Source organism: Mus caroli, unplaced genomic scaffold, assembly GCF_978045245.1.
Source record: "Mus caroli unplaced genomic scaffold, Mus_caroli_1 scaffold_15, whole genome shotgun sequence".
NCBI lineage: Eukaryota > Metazoa > Chordata > Mammalia > Rodentia > Muridae > Mus > Mus caroli.
The window spans coordinates 13,293,444-13,311,644 of NW_028227270.1; the positions used below are offsets into that span (position 1 = coordinate 13,293,444).

The window sequence follows — 18,201 nt, forward strand, 5'->3', positions numbered from 1 at the left end:
AACTCCCAAATCCAACAAGCACATGGATGGGGAGCTTTTAGAATTGGCAAAAGTGACTCTAAGGAAAGGTTAACTCAAGTCCCTGGGTGGAGGACCGTTGATTAGAATAGTATACAGTATGGCAAAATATGGCAAAGATAATATTGAATGGCAGGGTTGGAACTCAAAACCAGAGAAAAGAACACGAGGAATAACTAGGATTAGGACTTTCTGCACTCTCATTCTCATTTCAGGGTCCCCCAACCCATCCCAGGCACTCCGGAGAACACGGAATTATTATTGCACCTGATGAGCCTTTGTATCTACACTATGCCACCTGGGTTCTCACCCCTCCCTGCCTCCTCCCTCCTTCTTTCTAGTTTCTTTTAAATGGGCTCCATAGTTTTCTAGATGAAGGAATAGGAACTTGTTATTGTCCCAGTGGCAATGAGCTTTAATGCTTTTTATGTTTGGAAACTTTACTGTTGTCTCCTGATTCTCACTGACGACTGCAGTCGCCCTGAGTTCAAGCTTTTATCCTGCCTCTTTCAATGGAGCCTAAGATTGTCTGCTCTTAACTACAGCTGTGTATTGCTTCTTTTAGTGGTCATTGAATAAACTAGTTTTTGCTGTTGTATTAGGACATATTAGATCTAAACATAGATGTTTTGTTGGGCTATTATTGGTTGCTTTTTACTATAAATAGGGTGTCTTCACAGATACTGTCTGAAAACATTTATTAGTAAATGTAGCTTGTGTTATAAATTCTTATTCAATGAGAAACATAACTTTCATTCCCAATTCATAAAAATCACACAAGTAAGATATATTCATAAGAGTGGATTTTTGTAGCAATTTATTCTGAAAGAGAAAGCATCTAATTACCAATAATTTATACGATGAACTAATAGTTTTATTTAATACTTCCAAAAATAGATACGTTTTAAGTAAATCTTGTCATCTATTCCCAAATAAAGGTTTATTCCACAATTGCAAGGAGCTAAAGTAGCTCATATGGAGCTGAAGTGATGACTTGTCAGTCAAGAGCACGCACTGCGTTTTGGATCCCAGAACCTACGTCATTAGCCATCCATTGTCCCACACGTGCCAGTATCTATCTAACTCTGAAGGGGAGGGGGCAGAGATGGCTGAGCACCTCTGAGGGTTTCTGGCTCCCAGCCTGGCCAGAGAACCTGACGAGCTCCATGTTAGGGAGAGACTCTGCACATACATCCCCACACAGCGCACTTATGTGCAGACAAATAAATACATAAAAATAAGAATGCTCACTACTGTCTTTGTCTTCTCATTCATATGCAAGTAACTATGACTTGTATTTTCAGATTATATGAGGACTTTACGTGAAATCTATAGATGGGAAAACAGGAATGAAAGGCTAACTTTTGTGTACAGATAAACCTATAACAAGTAGTGGTGCTCCTGGGAATTCAGACGTCTGTCTTCCTCCTAGGCTAGACTTACTGAGGTCCACTGGTATTTTGGATGATGGTGTTCCTTTATTTAGCTGTTGTTACTAGAAGAACATACTTCTATCTTAGCATTAGAGAATGACTACATGAAGGCATAACATGCTGATTCTCAAAATGTTTTAGTAAGTGATGTGCAAGCAGAGTTTATAGTAACCATTGGATTCGTGTGCATCTTGGGACCTTTGCAGTGGCTTAGGGGGTGAAATGCCTGCCACACAAGCTTGAGGACCTGAATGTGGGTTGCAGCACTGGAGGGAAACCCCAGTTGTGGTCGCACATCTGTAATTCCAGTTCTGAGAAGACGTGGTCAGCCGGACTCACCAAACATGGGAGCTCCAACAAAATAAACAGACAAGCCGAGGGTGTGGAGTGCTGGAGACGCAGCATCTGAGAGTGGCCTTCCGGCCTCCACAGGCAGGCCGCCTCAGTCATACCCTGTGTGGTCTTTTCAAAGCGTTGTTGAATTTGGTCACGCAACTCTGGATCCCCCGTGGGATCCAGAAAAGGGATTTGCCTGGAGCTTTTCTCCATGTTTCTCTTTCCTTTCTGTACTTCCACATCTACACTGCCACCAGCCCACTTCAGCTGTGGACACAGCTCAAGAAACGAGACTGGAGAGCAAAAATTCTAAACTCAGGGTCTCACCTCGCTGGCTTATCTGAGACTCACCAGTTTTTGTCCCTTGTCCCTATATTCCCTTGACGTAGTGACCCAGATTGGTGACAGAATCCAAGTCTGAGAGGCAGGAGCACAGAATCCAACCCCGTGTGCTGTGGGAACAGAGTGGCAGCAAGGACTTGGGTCTCCTACTTAGTAAGGGTTGGGATATGGCAGTCACAGCAGCTGTTGGCACTGATAATATGTACGCTGTGAGTTTTGGGAGTCGCACGTTTCATTATTATTTTTTATTATTAGTGTCCTGCAGGATTAATTGGTTATTCTCTTTAAATAGAACCTAGATTTGTTCTATGAAAATTAATTTTGCTTCAATGCTAGAAAGTATAAAATTTGCAGTAGTTTAAAAACTACCTTTCCCACCATATAACTCTAAGCAAAATTCATTATTTTTCCTAAAAAACTTAATAATTTTGTCATATAATGTGGTGTGCAATAATCAAAATAAACTATAACCCATCATAGCTACAGTAGTTCGGGCTCATGTCAAATGTTCGTTTGATTTTACAGGGCAGACTATTCGAGAGAAAAGGATTGTAGAAGCAGCGAACAGAAAAGAGGTAGACTATGAAGCAGGAGACATCCCAACCGAGTGGGAAGGTAAGTGTCTGCCTCCAGGAGGATGCTGGGAAAGGCCAGCCACTTAAGACGACCTGTGAACTTAGCAAGAGTGCTCAGCGTTACTTCTCCATGGAGACAGTTTTACAGCAGGACTGGGGTTAGGGTGAAACAGGCAGATCAAGCTCCCGCCATGTAAAAGTCAAGGGAGTCACTCATGCCTTGCCCTGTCCCCACACCCGCCCCTGCCCCTGCCGTGCCCCTGCCCCAGCCCTCGCACCCCCACCTGCACCCGCCCCTGCACAGCCTCCAGGCTGGACTTCTTTTTCCAGGGTTCACTAGTCCCTGAACTTGGGAAAATATTTTATTTTAGGTCTCCATTTCTCTCTTAGCCCATGTGCTGTTTTGTTTTGTTTCTCTGACTTACAAAGACGATGTTAACTGACTTCCTTCTTAAAACAAGGGTGGCTAACACAGGAGACTTGGAACACACAGTGGATTTCATGCTAGTCTGGCATGAGGCCCTGCCTCAGAAACGGTATTTCTCATATAAAAGATCAGGTAGTCCAAGCACAGCAGGTTGTCTCTCCCTGATTCTGGAACGTTCGTGTATAGACTCGATAGCTTCCAAGTAGACATCTTCATTTTAGAATCCGAGCTTTTCACTCCCACAAGGACACTCTACGAGAAGAAAACTGAAAGCAGCCTCCATGAGAAGTGCAGAGAGAGACCAAGTGTTCCCCAGGCTGCAACTTTCTGGTTCCCAGCAGAGCTTCTTTCTAAGTTCTTGGTAGGACCGCCTACGCTTACCAGTTTCCAGCATGATGCCTGGCTCCTAGGAAGTGCTCAGTAAATAATTTACTGAAAGCATGGAGTCTAGCTTGAGTTAGCCTCTGCTACTTACAATGAGAAGAACCCTAACCAAGGGCTGGAGAGATGGCTGAATATTTAGAGTGCTTGCATACACAAACATCAGAGGCTGAGATGCCACAGTGAAAAGCAAAGTGTCGCAGCTTGTGCCCCTCTAACTCCAGTGCTGACTGCAGTGGAGACAAGAAAGACAGTTGCTGGAGTTTGCTGCCGAGTAGCGAGTCCCACATTCAGTGAGAGACTCTGTCTATCTCAGGAGAATAAAGTATTTGAGTCCCCAGCATCTTCCCCTGGTGATAAGTACACACAAGCTGGTGCATGCACACAGCACACACAGTCACTTAGACACAAACACCAAAAACAAAAGACTTGACCGACATAACCAGCATCTGTCTTCTACTTTGCTCAGCACTAGCCAAGTATTACCTGTGGTAGGCACTTTCTTTACAGTCACCATCACGTGTGATCATAATGACAATGAGCTGGACAGTATAGACAGACACATGTTTAATCAGTAGAGTTTCCAGGGTCCAGTAAGTGTAGATCAGTTGCTGTGATGGTGCAGTTGCATCCATACAGAGCCCTTGCTGCTTTGTGGTCAGAACATAGCAGCTTCTGTGTGGTAGCCATAGGCATGATGGTCCACTGTTGGCAGCATGGGCCTGTAAATGCCGTTTCAGCTGAACCATCGTATCCATGTGTGCTCACTGGCCGTGGGGATGCTGTGGCCATGAGAGAAAGCGCCAAGGTGAGGGGAGGGAACAGAGCATGTTTTCTTCTGAAATGCAGTCTCGGAGTTGGCGACTGTAGCAGGAGCAGTCGAGCTTTATCTTCCCAGACCATCCACATTTGCAAATCACCGCTAGTGCTTGTGCCTTCTTACGAGCCTATTTTGTCATTTTCCCAATAATAGTATAGAATTAAAATGTTTAGAGAAATAAATTAAGTTATAAATAAACAAATAGGTAATGGCTCATTTTTCAGCCTCTGCGGCTTTCGGAGAATGAGAATGAAGTTTTAATGCTGCTTATGCCTCTGTCCTGATCTGGTAATTCAGCACGCTATCCCCATGGGCAAGTGCTGAAACACAACCACTTTTACAGTGGCACACATCAATTAAATATGAAAGATACATACGCTTTGCCATGAAAATATTAACAAACGTATACCACACTACGTACGGGGAACAGGGAGCTGTTGGGGTAGCTGATTTCAGCACCAAATGCACCTGTTTTTAATCCTGGTGAATAAAAGTTGGCATCTTTAATTGATAATATTAAAGTACTCATGCCTACCAGTTGCCTGTATCATACAATAAGATGAAGTAGTGTGGCTTTCATTCCTTTATCTATGAAACTGTTTACTTCCTAGAACATACATTCTGGAGTGGGAGAAAGATAAATCAGGCATTAAACTACATAATATGCCAATACCAGAGGAAATGAAGCAGGCAAGGGACAAAGATATACTTGAAAGGTTTTACAGTTTTAGTTAGCATTCTTTCTTAGAAGGTAGGTAGGTCTCTCTCTCTCTTGATCAAAGATCTGACCCTCCCCATAGTCAGAGAGGGGCATTGCTAAAGCAAGCACAGAGAGCCTGAAGCAAAGCCTTGCTCTGGTGACTAAGGAATATCATGGAAGCTGGAATAGAGCATACAGAAAGCCATGGGAGATGAGTTTCGAGCCCTTAGGGATGCCTGATGTGGTGGGCAGCGTTGTAAGCTGTTGTAGGAAGTCTTCCTGCCTTTACTTCCAGGGAGACTGAAAGCCACTGAGAAGTTTGAGGGGTAGCCACATGCTGAGTGAGTTAAAAGGATTACTCGGGCTGCAGAATTGGATGATGTCATCAAGACAGGAGACAGCGTGTTTTCTGATACCCAAGGCAAAGAATAAGTATGACATAGACCAGATTAGCATAGGAATGGAATGAAGGAGATGCATTCTGAAATAGTTTAAAAGTAGAACTAATGGGGTTGCTGACACATTGGACACAGACTGTGAGAAGAGAGGTTATGGTGCCTAGGCCTGGTCTCCCCCAGAGAAAATGAGGTGGCTGTTAACAGCTGCAGGGAACCATGGGTTAGGAGGAAAGTAAAAGCAGGTTAGAAAACGGAAGCTTGAGGGGCCATTTAACATCCAGTTAGAAATGGTCAACTGTGAGTCAAGTCAGGGAGAATGCATGGTTAGAAATAAAAATGTAGATTATACCAAACAGATGCTGCCTAAGCCTGTGAGGCCAGATGAAGCCACACAGAGGAAATAAGAAGGTGAAAGGCTGAAGCCTGTGCCCCTCCATTTAGAACCATGGAGAAAGCAGAGTGACAAGAAAATTAGGAGAAAAATTTACAATCTCATATCCAAAAGGCAGTCATCACCAGTAGGGAGGTCGTGATCAGCAGGTGTCACATGAGACCTGAAGATTGACCGTTTACCTCAAGATTAGACAGAGATTCCCCACCCCCCCACACTCAGGTCCTCAAGCTTGTGTGGCAGTGGACTGATGAGCCTGAGAGAAAAGAGAGTTTGATAAGCAGAGATAGTGTTTTAAGGAGTTAGTAAGGAAAGTGATGAGACCTCGAGAGGTGGGAAAGATTTTATGTTGGCTGTCTTGGAGACAAGGAGAAATGAGAGAATCCATCAGTACTGATGGGGAAGATCCAGTCTCTAAGAAAGCTCTTATCAGCTGAAAGCCCCTGAGAAGGTGCACAGGCCCTGGTCCACGGGTGGAAGACAGTGGGAATTCCATCAGTAGGAATTGTGGCAAAGCCGATGTCGGTGGATGAAGACAGTGAGAACTTAAGTGAACTCCTAGTTTCTCCTGCTAAGTCATGGTGCTTAAAACCTCCCCAAAGCTATCAGCTGCTACAAGATTTGAACTCAGATCATCTGACCTCTGAGTCTGTGACTTTTGGTTTTTAGTTTCTGGTCCAGGATTGAACCTAGGGCCTTGGGCATGCAAGGCCAGGGCAGCACTGCCAAGCTGAGCTCCAGCTCTTTCACTCAATATGCTGTACTAAATTATATTTTATTATACTCTATAATGTTTTATTTAACCCACCTCTCACATCAGCACAGACACAGAAATCACTGACACAGTGTCAGCAAGCTAAGCCTGCAATCGATCAAAGTGAGCCAGATGTGGTGGTGCACACCTGGATCTCAGCCACTTGGGAAGGAAGACTGCGGCCCTACACAGGCTAGACTGCTTAATGAGACACGCGCCAAACAAAAATAGAAGAGGGGCTGGGGTACAGTTCAGGGGTAGGTCACTTGCCTGGCATGTGCAAGACTCTTCATCTAAGCCCCCAAACACTACACACACACACACTTTAGGTGACAATAACTATATAGAGTTATTCTAATATGATGAATAGCTTTAGCATTGGAAAGTCAGGGTCTGGTAGATGTCTCAGCAGGTAAATGCTTGCTGTGTAAGCATGAAGACCTGAGCTTGAGTCCCAGCACCCAGGTAAAAAGCCCAATGAGATAGTGCATTGCTGTAACCTAGGGCTGGAAAGCAGAGACCGTGGATTTGCAGTGCTCACTGATGAGTCTGACCAATCAAAGGAGAGAAAGGCCAGGACGCTGGTTCAGTGGATACCAGGCACTTGCCACTAAGTGTGAAACTTGAGTGCAGTCCCCTGGACCCATGTGGTACAGAAACAACCAACTCATGCAGACTGTTTTCTGACCTCCGCATACACATGCACATCCCAACACAAACACATGACGCACAAACACATGACGCACAAACACATGACGCACAAACACATGACGCACAAACACATGACGCACAAACACATGACGCACAAACACATGCACACACAAACACATGACGCACAAACACATGCACCTCCCAACACAAACACATGACGCACAAACACATGCACACACATTTTTTTTAATGAGGAAAGGGATAGAGGATAACACCATGTGTGACGTCAACAAGTGTCCAGCCGCAGGTGCACACACCCTTCATACACACCCTTGGTACCCAGCTTTTAAAATAAGCTTGGCATGCTGATTCTGAGTTGATTTATATCAACATGCAATAAACCAAGAATTCCTAAAACCTTTTTGAATAAGAATAAGGCTGGGAGATTAAAAAATATAAACCTGTCTTTTTTATCAGGACAATTTACTGCTGAGATACGTTAGAATTTAAGAACAGACCAAAAAATGGAACCGATATTTCACTGTTGTAAATCTCTCAACCTTTCGTGAATCGCTGGCTGGGATATAAACTAGTACAACGGCTTTGGGAAATAGTTTGTCTTTATAAATATGAACGTCCAGCTACCCTACAGCTTAGAAATTCTGCTAGGTATTTGCCCAGAGACATAATAAAGACATGTGTCTATCTACCTTAATACTCGTCCCAAATTCTCTGTAGAAGCTTCAGTTGCTTACACCATAGTGACTTAAAACAGAAAGTCCCATTTCTGTGCCCAGCAGTACGAGAATGAGCTGATGGTGCATGGTTCGCATTGCTCTGTGTACGTACACCAAACTCTAGCTACTCCAAACAGCATGTGTTTCTTACCCCAGGCTCAGCTCAGCCGGCTTCTCTAATGAGGATCCTGCGATGCTGTGATCAGGGTGCCAGCCAGGCAGTGTTCCGCCTCCCAACCTGGGTGATTATTGGCAGCGCTCAGTTCCTTGCAGTTTTAGGACTCAGCTTAAGTTTTTGCTGCATATTTGAGAAGCCACCCTGAATCCTAAAGATCACCAGATAATTCTTGGGTATCTGTAAGCTATACTTAAAATTCAGTTACCAGAAAACAACTCTTTTCACAGTATGTCTTTTGAAGACTTTCTCATACTTGGAAAAAAAGTGTCTTTATTTTATATATATATTTTTTAATGAAGTGCCAACACTCAGAACTGATGAAGATCTTTCTTCTTTTTTTTAATTAATTATGAGGCTTTATCATAGTCTCTTCCTTAAGTGAAGTAAACAGCTCTTTCCAAATTAACATATTTTGGATGCAAACAGTTGTTAACGTCTTTATACTTTGGATTTTATTGACCTACTCACCTGTTAGTAGGATAGCTAATGTACCGTATATGGTTGGCAGTGTTTCTAGAAGGATCCTGGTCCCTGTAGAGCTAGGAAGAAAATGTGCCTCATGAAGTATTCTTCTGCCTGCTTCTTTTGTCTCTCTACATGATTAATAGGAGGCTTGATTTTCATGCTCACCTTTATACTCAGTGTACTCTGTCTGTGCCAATAGGAATATGAAGGCTGGTGCATAGTGGTGAGAATGCACATGTGCACTGAGGAAAGACTGCTAGACTGCAAGGCTTTCACTGTGCAGTCCTTGTGCTGAGCTCTCTTTAAACCATGCAGGAGGATCAGTTTGTGAGTCATACTTGGGTAAAGGTTCTATTTAGATTGTACTGCTTGTGCCATCCTCTGTCTTTTGCTAGCTCTCACTGGGACATGTCTATGTGACTTGTGGTAGCTGAGGAAGTGGGTCTCTAAAATGAGTGGTCACACGGAGCATGTCCGGCATGGTGTTTCCTGGATATGTAACAAATAGTAGTAGCATCCACCATCATCTCAAGATGTTCCAGTATCTGCACATTGAAGAATCATAAACATACAAGCCTATTGCAACAGTGCAATTATATATCAATTTAAAGCAAAGATTGTTCAATGATCGGTTAGACGAAGCCTAGGGCTGCCCTCTGTCCTGCCTTAGAGAATTATGTACTATGGCAGCGGCTAGGTGGCACTCAACACTCAGCTTCTGGGCTCTCTGACATTCTTAAACTTATAAATGGATATTATAAACTTAATAAAACATTAGAAAACACATGTTTCAATACAATATGACTTGAAGACATGGAAATTTTTAATTCTATATAATTTTCATATCATAAAATGTTCTTTTGATATTTTAAACTAACATTTAAAGATATAAAACAAGCATAATTTCTCCTAATATCTTCATCTCTATTAGAGCCTTTTAAAATGAGGAGTAGGGAGTGCAGCTTGGTGGCAGAGTGCTTGCCTGGCACACATAAGGCCCTTGGGTTCAATCTTCGAGACAGGAGAATTGTTTTAAAACTGCTTTGGATTCATTAAAACATCTTTTTCCAGTCTTGGAAGGGATTTGAAAAATGCTGATTTGTGGGTTTCCCAGTAAAGCAAGTTATTTTGTGGTGTTTTCTCATGATGATAATGTGCACTATGCCGATGTAAGTTTTATCCCAGCTTCGTGCCCACTGGTGTGTATTTATAGATTTTAGAATATACAGTGACCATTAGTAAAATACATACCAGCTGATCATGATGTTTGTCTAGGCGCTATCATAGCGGTTTGCATCTGATGTAGACTTGTTGCTGAGCAGACTGTACTAAATGACAGCCCTAGGGGTTGGCACACATTTCCTTTAAAGGACCAAATGGTATTTTGGGGTTTGTGGGTCATTTGGGCTATTACAGTTGCTCAATTCTGCTGCTGTAGTCATAGATACAAATCAGTATAGCTGTCTTTCAATAAAAGTTTATTTATAGACACTGAAAATTTGAGTTACTTATAATTTTCATATGTCATGAAATATGCATCTTTTGACATTTTTTAAAAAGTCATGCAAAGATGTAGGGACGGAATTTAGCTCATTTCAGACTTGCTGAGCACTGTGCTAGCGGTTGATTGTTCTGAATTAACTTTCTAATGTAATTTAAAGCTGAAGGGTTATGTGAGACTTTAATGAAAAGAGTAGGATGTATACCGAATGTTTTTAAATTTTATTTACTTTTATTTCATATGCACTGCTTCCATGTATATGAGGATGTTAGATCATGGAGTCACAGACAGTTGGGAGTTGCCATGTGGGTGCGGGGATTTGAACCCAAGTCCTCTGAAAGAAAGCTTAGTGCCCTTAACCATTGAGCCATCTCTCTAGCCCCACTGAACATTTTTAAATCAAACCCCTTTCCTGGAAAAAAATTGACAAATGTGAATTACTTATTTGTCCATTAAGAAGCAGCTGAAAATGTGGTAAAGCACTTCTTTTCTGTGACTGCATACAAGAAGTTTTGATTTCATTGCTAAGTTAAATTGCTAGTTATATTTCATTGCTAAGTTAATTTTCCTAGTGGGCAAGCACTATTATAATGAATATAGGTATATGTTGGACACGCATGTTCAGCAAGTATTGAGTACCTACTCCTCAAAGCATTTACATGATGGAGGAATCTCTCCTTGATGCACCCTGACCCTGATGACCTTAGTCTTATAAAATCTGGGCAAATTTTTGGTTAAAATGGGCTGAAAAAAAGCCTAAAGTAAAATAGAGAGCACAGAACAAAATAAGAAGTAGGAAGGTTTAAAACAGTAGAGGGTGCTGAGCATGGAGTGTATTGGAGATGCACACGTGGGGTCAGTGCAGGAGAACATGAGAGGGCAATAATTCCAGCCCACAGCTGAGCGATCCATTTCCATACCCACAAACTGTACAGAATGAGACCGTGCAGAAAGGTAGGTCAGATGCTACTATTTGTATGGAAAAAAAATGGCAATTTGGTAAAGCTGGTTTGAAGAGAGGTGTCTGCTCAACTGACCGCCTTCCCAGCCAGTTCAGCATGTTTGATTCCAGCCTGCTCCTCACTAATTATATAGCCATAAGCAGGTTGCTCAGTCTGTCTGAGCCTGGGCTCCTCAGTGTATAGAGTGACTGGGTTAGGCTTGCAGCTAACCCTCTTCCTCGATTGGCTCCCTTTGCTGCTAAGGTTTGACAAACTGCTTAGGAAGGCATAGTTAGTTTTACAGCCAGAGACAGGAGCTGATCTGTTCAATTCCACCATTACTACCTAATCTTCAAACCTAGAAAATTATTTAATTTCCTTATAAAATAAGAAAACTTCACAGTTTCATAGGGAAGACTGAAGTAACTAAAGTCAGAAAACAGTGGGTTTTCTTACCTTCTAAAGATTTCATACCCACAGTGAGGGTTGTTGTTGTTGTTGTTGTTGTTGTTGTTTTTGGGGGGAGCAGGGGGTTGTTTTGTTTTGTTTTATTTTGGAATCTCCTGAAGAACTACATAGGCCAAGCAGGAGTTACTGGATCTTTGCCTTTTAAAATCATTTATAAAAAAGTTCACAAGGCTGGGTGTGGTGGCACATCTTTAATCTTATATTGTGATGCAGAGGCAGGAGGATCTCTATGAGTTCAAGGCTAGCTTGGTCTACCTGGCCAGTTGCATGCCGGCCAAAGCTATATAGTGAGACCCTGTCTCAAACAAACAAAATAGAAGATACTTAGCTGTGTTGAATAAAAACAAATATGTTTATATGCTAAACAATAAGCTGAATATGTAAATAATAAATATCATTATCGCTTTTGTAACAACCATTCACTGTAGATACCATTATGGTTTCATTTCAGAAGAAAAATCTGATGCTTAGAAAATTCTCTAAGTGTCCTGGGAAACCTAGGAAGGAAGTGATGGAGTTGAAAGTCTAACTCTAGACTGTGCTTAGTAGCTTTTCTGGGGCAACTGCTCCACCCTCCCCTTTGCTACAAGGACTACCAAATAGGCACTTGCCCAGTGTCTGCTCTGTGCGAGCAAGTGAGCAACACCATTAAAGTGCAGACTGATGGAACTCTCCAGCAGAGGAGGCAGCTGTGTACCGCAGCAGATGTGAAGGGAAACTATGATAAAACTTCTCGAAGTTTTTGATAAATTAGGCAACTACAAATTCCGATCTCCAGGACAGTATCACTTTGACATTGCCTCCAACTTTACTGTGTTTTGTCCTTTCCGCCATAAACAGACTAAGTTGAATGCAGATGAAGTCATGACACTGACCTCCTGATAGCCTAGTATGCTTCTCATTGCCTGGGTCACCGCCTGACACTGTCCTGTCCCTCACTAGTGCGTGTGCTGCACTGGATGAGGACCTCATCTGCTCGCCTCCTTGCCAAAGCTCTAGCACTTAAGACAGTACATCCTAGATGGTCAAAAATATCTTCCAGCCAGGAGTGAAAACAGTGTTCATGTATGGCCAGCAACAGGTAATAGCTCTTGCCACTGAACTTGACGACCTGAGCTCCATCCCCCAAAACCACAAAATGGAGGGTGAGAACTGACGTTGGCAAGTTATCCTCCTACCTCCACACATGCTGTTAGGCACCCCACTCCTAAATAAATAAATAAATAAATAAATAGGGTGAATTATGGAAAATGGACATTTAAATGCTGTTTTTTGTTCTAGCATGGATTAGAAGAACAAGGAAGACCCCACCTACTATGGAGGTGAGAATGCATGGGAAATATTGAAGTGATTTATGTTTCTAGTGCTGTGCTTTTCAGCTAAGCTTGTACTACTAAGAATACATATATTCTTGGGGAAATAGGGCATATCTCAAAGTATTAGTTTTATTCCTTAAGAAGTAATTCTTAAATATTTCTAGTAAAATCATATATTATTACTAGCATGGCATAGTAATAAAACATTGTACAATGAAAATACACATTTCCTCTTGCATTCTTTTAATTATACTTTTCTTTATCTTGATAATTTCATACGTGTGTTCAATGAACTATGACATAACCTCTTCCTGTTGTTCCTCCAACGACTTCCTACCCCCTCCCATCATGCCCCTCTCTTGACTTCATGTCTCCTTTTGGTTTTTCTCTTTTTTTTTAATAATCCACTGAGTCCTTTTAGACCTGCCTATTTGTACATGGTTATAAAGCAAGCCGTTTGCTCACAGGAACCTTACAAGGGACCATCTTCAAGAGAAAATGAGCCTCCCTCCCTCCCTCCACAGCCATCAGGTGCCAGTTGCTTCTCTCTAAGGGGCGGGGCCACAGGGTGAGAGCAGCCCAGTCTATAAGTATAAATGTGAATGTTTTAGAAGGCAGTTCGGCTCCATGGCTGCAGTAAGTACACATCGTGTGTAACACACTTTTACAGGGGAATCAAAGACTTTCTAAGCCAGATGACTGTGCTACTATCCTCTCAGAAGATGGAGCAGGAGGAAGGCTAGTTTGAGGCCACCCTAAGAGTCTTGGGGACCTCAGTCTTTAATTCTTTAGAATAGTTGAGATGGTTTGTATATGCTTGGGTAATGGGGAACTATCAGGAGGTGTAGCCTTGTCAGAGTGGGTGTGTCACTGTGGGTGTGGGCTTTAATACCCTGGTCCTAGCTGCCTGGAAGCCAGTCTTCCACTAGCAGCCTTCAGATGAAGATGTAGAACTCCTTCCTGCCTTGATGATAATGGATTGAACCTCTGAACCTGTAAGCCAGCCCCAATTATGTTCACAGCAGTAAAGCCCTAACTAAGACAATAGGACATGTTTGAAGCCTAGAAGTTTGTTATGAACTCAGATACTATGAAATTACTAGTTCTCTCCTGGCCAACTTGAAGGGTGAAGGGATCCGTTTGTACTACAGTTCTTGGGGTGCTCTAGCCAGTGGGAGGTCAGCTTCATCCCTCGCCCCCTAATCTTCCTCGCCTGCTCTGCCTTACAGCCTCCTCTAAGGAGTGCCCTGCAGTCTCTCAGGCTTAATGCTTCTTGCTGTAGCCGCCCGCTGGCTCACTACCTGCCTGATCTAATTCCTTTTCATTAAAATCCTAGGATGCCTCTCTGCACCTTTTTCTCCTCAAGTTCTTAACTCCAGATTCAATAACGTCTTTCTTGTGTACCCTGGCCTGGGCACCTGCATAGGCCCTTGGAATTAGTGCTCAAGTGCACGGTTTCATTTGTGCATCATAATCAGATGCCAACAGAGCTTGATTTGTTACTGTGAGGTTGGATTTTATAGACAGATTTGAGAAATGAGCTTGAGTTTCCATCTAACAATTATAGATTAACCTTGTAAAACATATTTCCAAGCTGAACATTGCCTGCTCTGTTTTCAAAGGGGTTCACATTCAGCTACTGTCTGTCAGGACAGCTCAGCACGCGGCCTTCAGTGCGGTACAAAGTGAACTCTCTTACACAAAGCTAATGAGGTAGACTTTCCCTGACTCTTACTCTATTAGAAGCCATTAGTAGCAAATGTTTAAGAATATCGTTCTTTTCGGACTAACAGAATAGTTGGAAGCATAATGCAGTCTTCTGTTTGAAAAGTGGCTATGTTTCTTGCTAATTATTGACAAAACGCATGGTGATTCAGTAATGTCTTTACAGACAGTAAAAACGAATGCTACAGTATTAGCAGTCTGCTTTCTTTATTTTTAACATGTGCTTCATGAAAGGAAAAAGGAGTTCAAGGAACCAATAGAGACAGAGTAGTCATAGGCGCTTGGAAATGGTGCTGATGTGGACTAAGGTGGGGAGATGTGTAGGCGCACTTAGCGTGGCTTTGCTTGCTTCCTGGACCATGATCTGGACTCCGGGCTGGAAGCTCCAAAGACTCATTGTCTGGGCTGAAGGTCATTTAACTGAATCGCATGGTCTTGAAGTGGTTCCCAGAACTCCACGTACTGGATTACAGCGGGGCAGCAGGAGCGTGGTTAGTATTCAAGTGAGGGGATGTATGGATGAAGCGCTTAGCTGCTTCCTGCTTATTCAGTGTTGCCTATTCTGTTCATCTTACTACTGACTCAGGCTGGCCACGCCGTGCACGTGCTTGGGAACAGTTGTTGTTTCCAGTGTCTCTCAATACAAGGCAAAGTCTGATGGATTGGAACCAAAAAGTGTCATGTGCTGGCTAAGACTCTCCAGGACAGTGTTTATCACGATTATCTGCCAGCATTTGTCTCTCGAGTCTCCTCTTCTCTGCTCCCCATTCTAAGTCACGTTCTCTCATACTGTTTTTTGTTTGTTTGTTTGTTTTGTTTTGTTTTTTTCGAGACAGGGTTTCTTTGTGTAGCCCTGGCTGTCCTGGAACTCACTCTGTAGACCAGGCTGGCCTCGAACTCAGAAATCCACCTGCCTCTGCCTCCTGAGTGCTGGGATTAAAGGCATGTGCCATCATGCCTGGCGTCTCTCATACTGTTACTGCAGTTATATTCTGGTCAGAGGCTGCTGGCCAGCCACTTCTCTGCTTCGGCCTATAATATGTCGATTTTGCAGTTTAACATTCAGAGAGGAAGATTGCTTCTGAATTTTGAGGCCTATTTATTTCAATGTTGTCTCCAAGTAACCGATATTTATTGAGTTCTCTCTATATATTCTTAGGCATATATAGCCCTACTTTCCTGTTGACTTAAATTACAGAGTTGGAGTATATGTTCTTGCGAAAAGTAGACCCTTCTTACTCCAAATCTCATATTTTTAGGATTGTGGTCGAAACTTATAAGGAAACTGTCATGTTCACACTCTGGGGCCCAGCACCACGGACTGAGAGTAAGGGAAGGAGAGCCGACTATGAACATGGGTGAATCTCAGAAAACATTGATTGCACAAACAGCATATCACAGGAGTTCCATCTGTGTGCCAGTTATGTACACTTGGAACTAGGGAAAGACATGGCATTCCTAAGGTGGGAGTGATCAGAGCACTTCACATTGACAAGTCTAATGGAAATGACAGCAGCAGAGCACATTTTAAAAGGCCAAGATGACATCTATGCTTTGGGGGCTAGAAAGCGCACATACAGACAGACAATCGGTAACAGCTTTGCCAAAACGGTTAGGAAGTAACCCAACACGAGCACAGAACTCAGTGCTTTAGAGTCAGTCAGCAGCGTCTGCAAACTGGACACGGGTGGCCTGGTGCTAAAAACCAGGAAGAATCTGCTGCTCACCATTTAGTAGGAGAAACAATAAAGTTAATTGTTACGATTTCCTTCTATCACAGTCATCACTGATTCGGGGAAGTGTCAGCTACTGAAATGCCTGCTTCCTGTGCTCTAGCAGGCCTCCCAGGCTGAAAGCATAGCACCGTGAATTACGTACTACTTACAAAGGGGGAACTAGACCTTCTTACCAGATAAATCTGGTAGACAAAACCCTAGCCAGATGGTCAAATGTTTTGCTAAGCCATACAAAATTGATGTTATGAGTATCTTCTTGTTTAAGGCATAGAATAGGGCATCATCTGTAAAATAACTTACAAAATGCATAAGCCTAATATAACATGAGAAAATGATCAGAAAACATAGCTGGGAGGCACTCCATCAAACTTCAGCCCCGTCATGTCAGTGTTGTGACACTCCATCAGACTTCAGCCCCGTCATGTCAGTGTTGTGACATTCCATCAGACTTCAGCCCCGTCATGTCAGTGTTGTGGACAGCTAAGTTCAGGAAACCTAACACTGCGCTGGGGTAGGACTTGACTATGGAGGATAGTTAGGCCCAACTGGTAAAGTGTATTAGATAACAACACCTATCGGCGCTAAGTCTGCAGAAAAGGATGATGGTAAATTCTCTTGGTGATAGCTCACACCGGCAATGGCTCCTTCCCTTCCAGTTGGAAACTCCAGGTTCATACTTGTGAAGGAGAAAACAGTCCAGTTCAAAATATCCATGCAAATATTGCACATTGATCTCTAACTGTTGGCTTTTGGGAAACGGGTGGGGAAACTCATTTCTAGTCAAAAGGAGTTAACTCACAAAGCTTAAATCTGAAGAACAAAGGCGTGATGTGGAGTTTCATGGCTGCTGCAGAATGCTTAAGAGGCAGAGCCTTCTCTGTAGCTCTTCAGCAGTTCTTTGATCCTTGGTTCAGCCTTGGCGGGCACCGTAAAGGGCAGGTGACCATAAAGGGCAGGTGAGCACTGGGTTAGAGCCCATGCTTAGGACTTTACTAACACACTTGAGCCTCCATGTGCATCCCTAGTTCTGCAAACTTCAACTTAAGAGAGAGGGAAAAAAAGAAGAAAGAAATTGTTTTGTTTTGAAAGATAGGCTCTTGCAACTATAGCCCAGGTTGGCCCTGAACTCGAAACAGTTTTCTGGTCCTACTCTCCTGGTTTCTGGTATTGCAGGGGTGAGTCCCATGCAGTGCTACACATGAGGAGTGGCTGATCTTCTCAGCTTAAGTTCCGTGAGCCAAACCCTTCTGTGGTAGACCTAGTAGTTACTCCAAACATTCTAAGGTAGTTGTAGTGTGAAACAGTTATAGGCAGCATATTTGATTGTGGTTGTGTCCAATAAAACTTTATGAAAACAGTAGATCAGTTTTCACATTCTCTCTGTTTATGCAGTCTTTCACACACACAATATATACATATACAATACACATGTATGTATATGCTTACGAACTCCTGGCCTGCTGCTTGTCATTGACCTCCTTTAATTTACTATTAAAGTGTTGACTGTTTTAAAGGAAAGCTTATCCTTTGTCCATGCTACACTTGACAGTGGGTTCTTGCTTTGGGGTTTAAAATCTCCAGGCATCACAGAGACCATTACAGTGAGAATCTCACCTGAAGGGGAATCCCTCAAGACTGATAGAGACAAAGCTTCAGTAAATGGTCAGAGGTCAGACACTGTTCTTATCCAGGCCACAAACTCGCAGCAGTCTCCGAGATTTGCACGTCTCTGTCCACCTCACTAGCTGGCTATCCACTTAGCATCCTAAAGTTAAAAATCAGAAGTGTGAAACTTGTCATGGGGATGCATAATAACACATTTATTTGAATTTTAAAATTAAACCAGACTTTTTCTGACAGTAAGTCAGATTTGGCTGATTGGGTTTGACAATCAGGACTTGCTTTGCC

General features: G+C 42.8%; 1 protein-coding gene across 2 annotated transcripts in view; it reads left to right on the plus strand.

The window, feature by feature from the left end:
* The window catches only part of Ndufaf2 (NADH:ubiquinone oxidoreductase complex assembly factor 2), a 158,602-nt gene that overhangs the window by 62,063 nt on the left and 78,338 nt on the right, over positions 1-18,201 (plus strand). For both annotated transcript variants that reach the window (XM_029468237.2, XM_085830852.1), the window contains 2 exons: positions 2,655-2,744; positions 12,798-12,838. In XM_029468237.2, the coding sequence (XP_029324097.2) occupies positions 2,655-2,744; positions 12,798-12,838 (131 nt within the window). The remainder of the gene's footprint in view (positions 1-2,654; positions 2,745-12,797; positions 12,839-18,201) is intronic.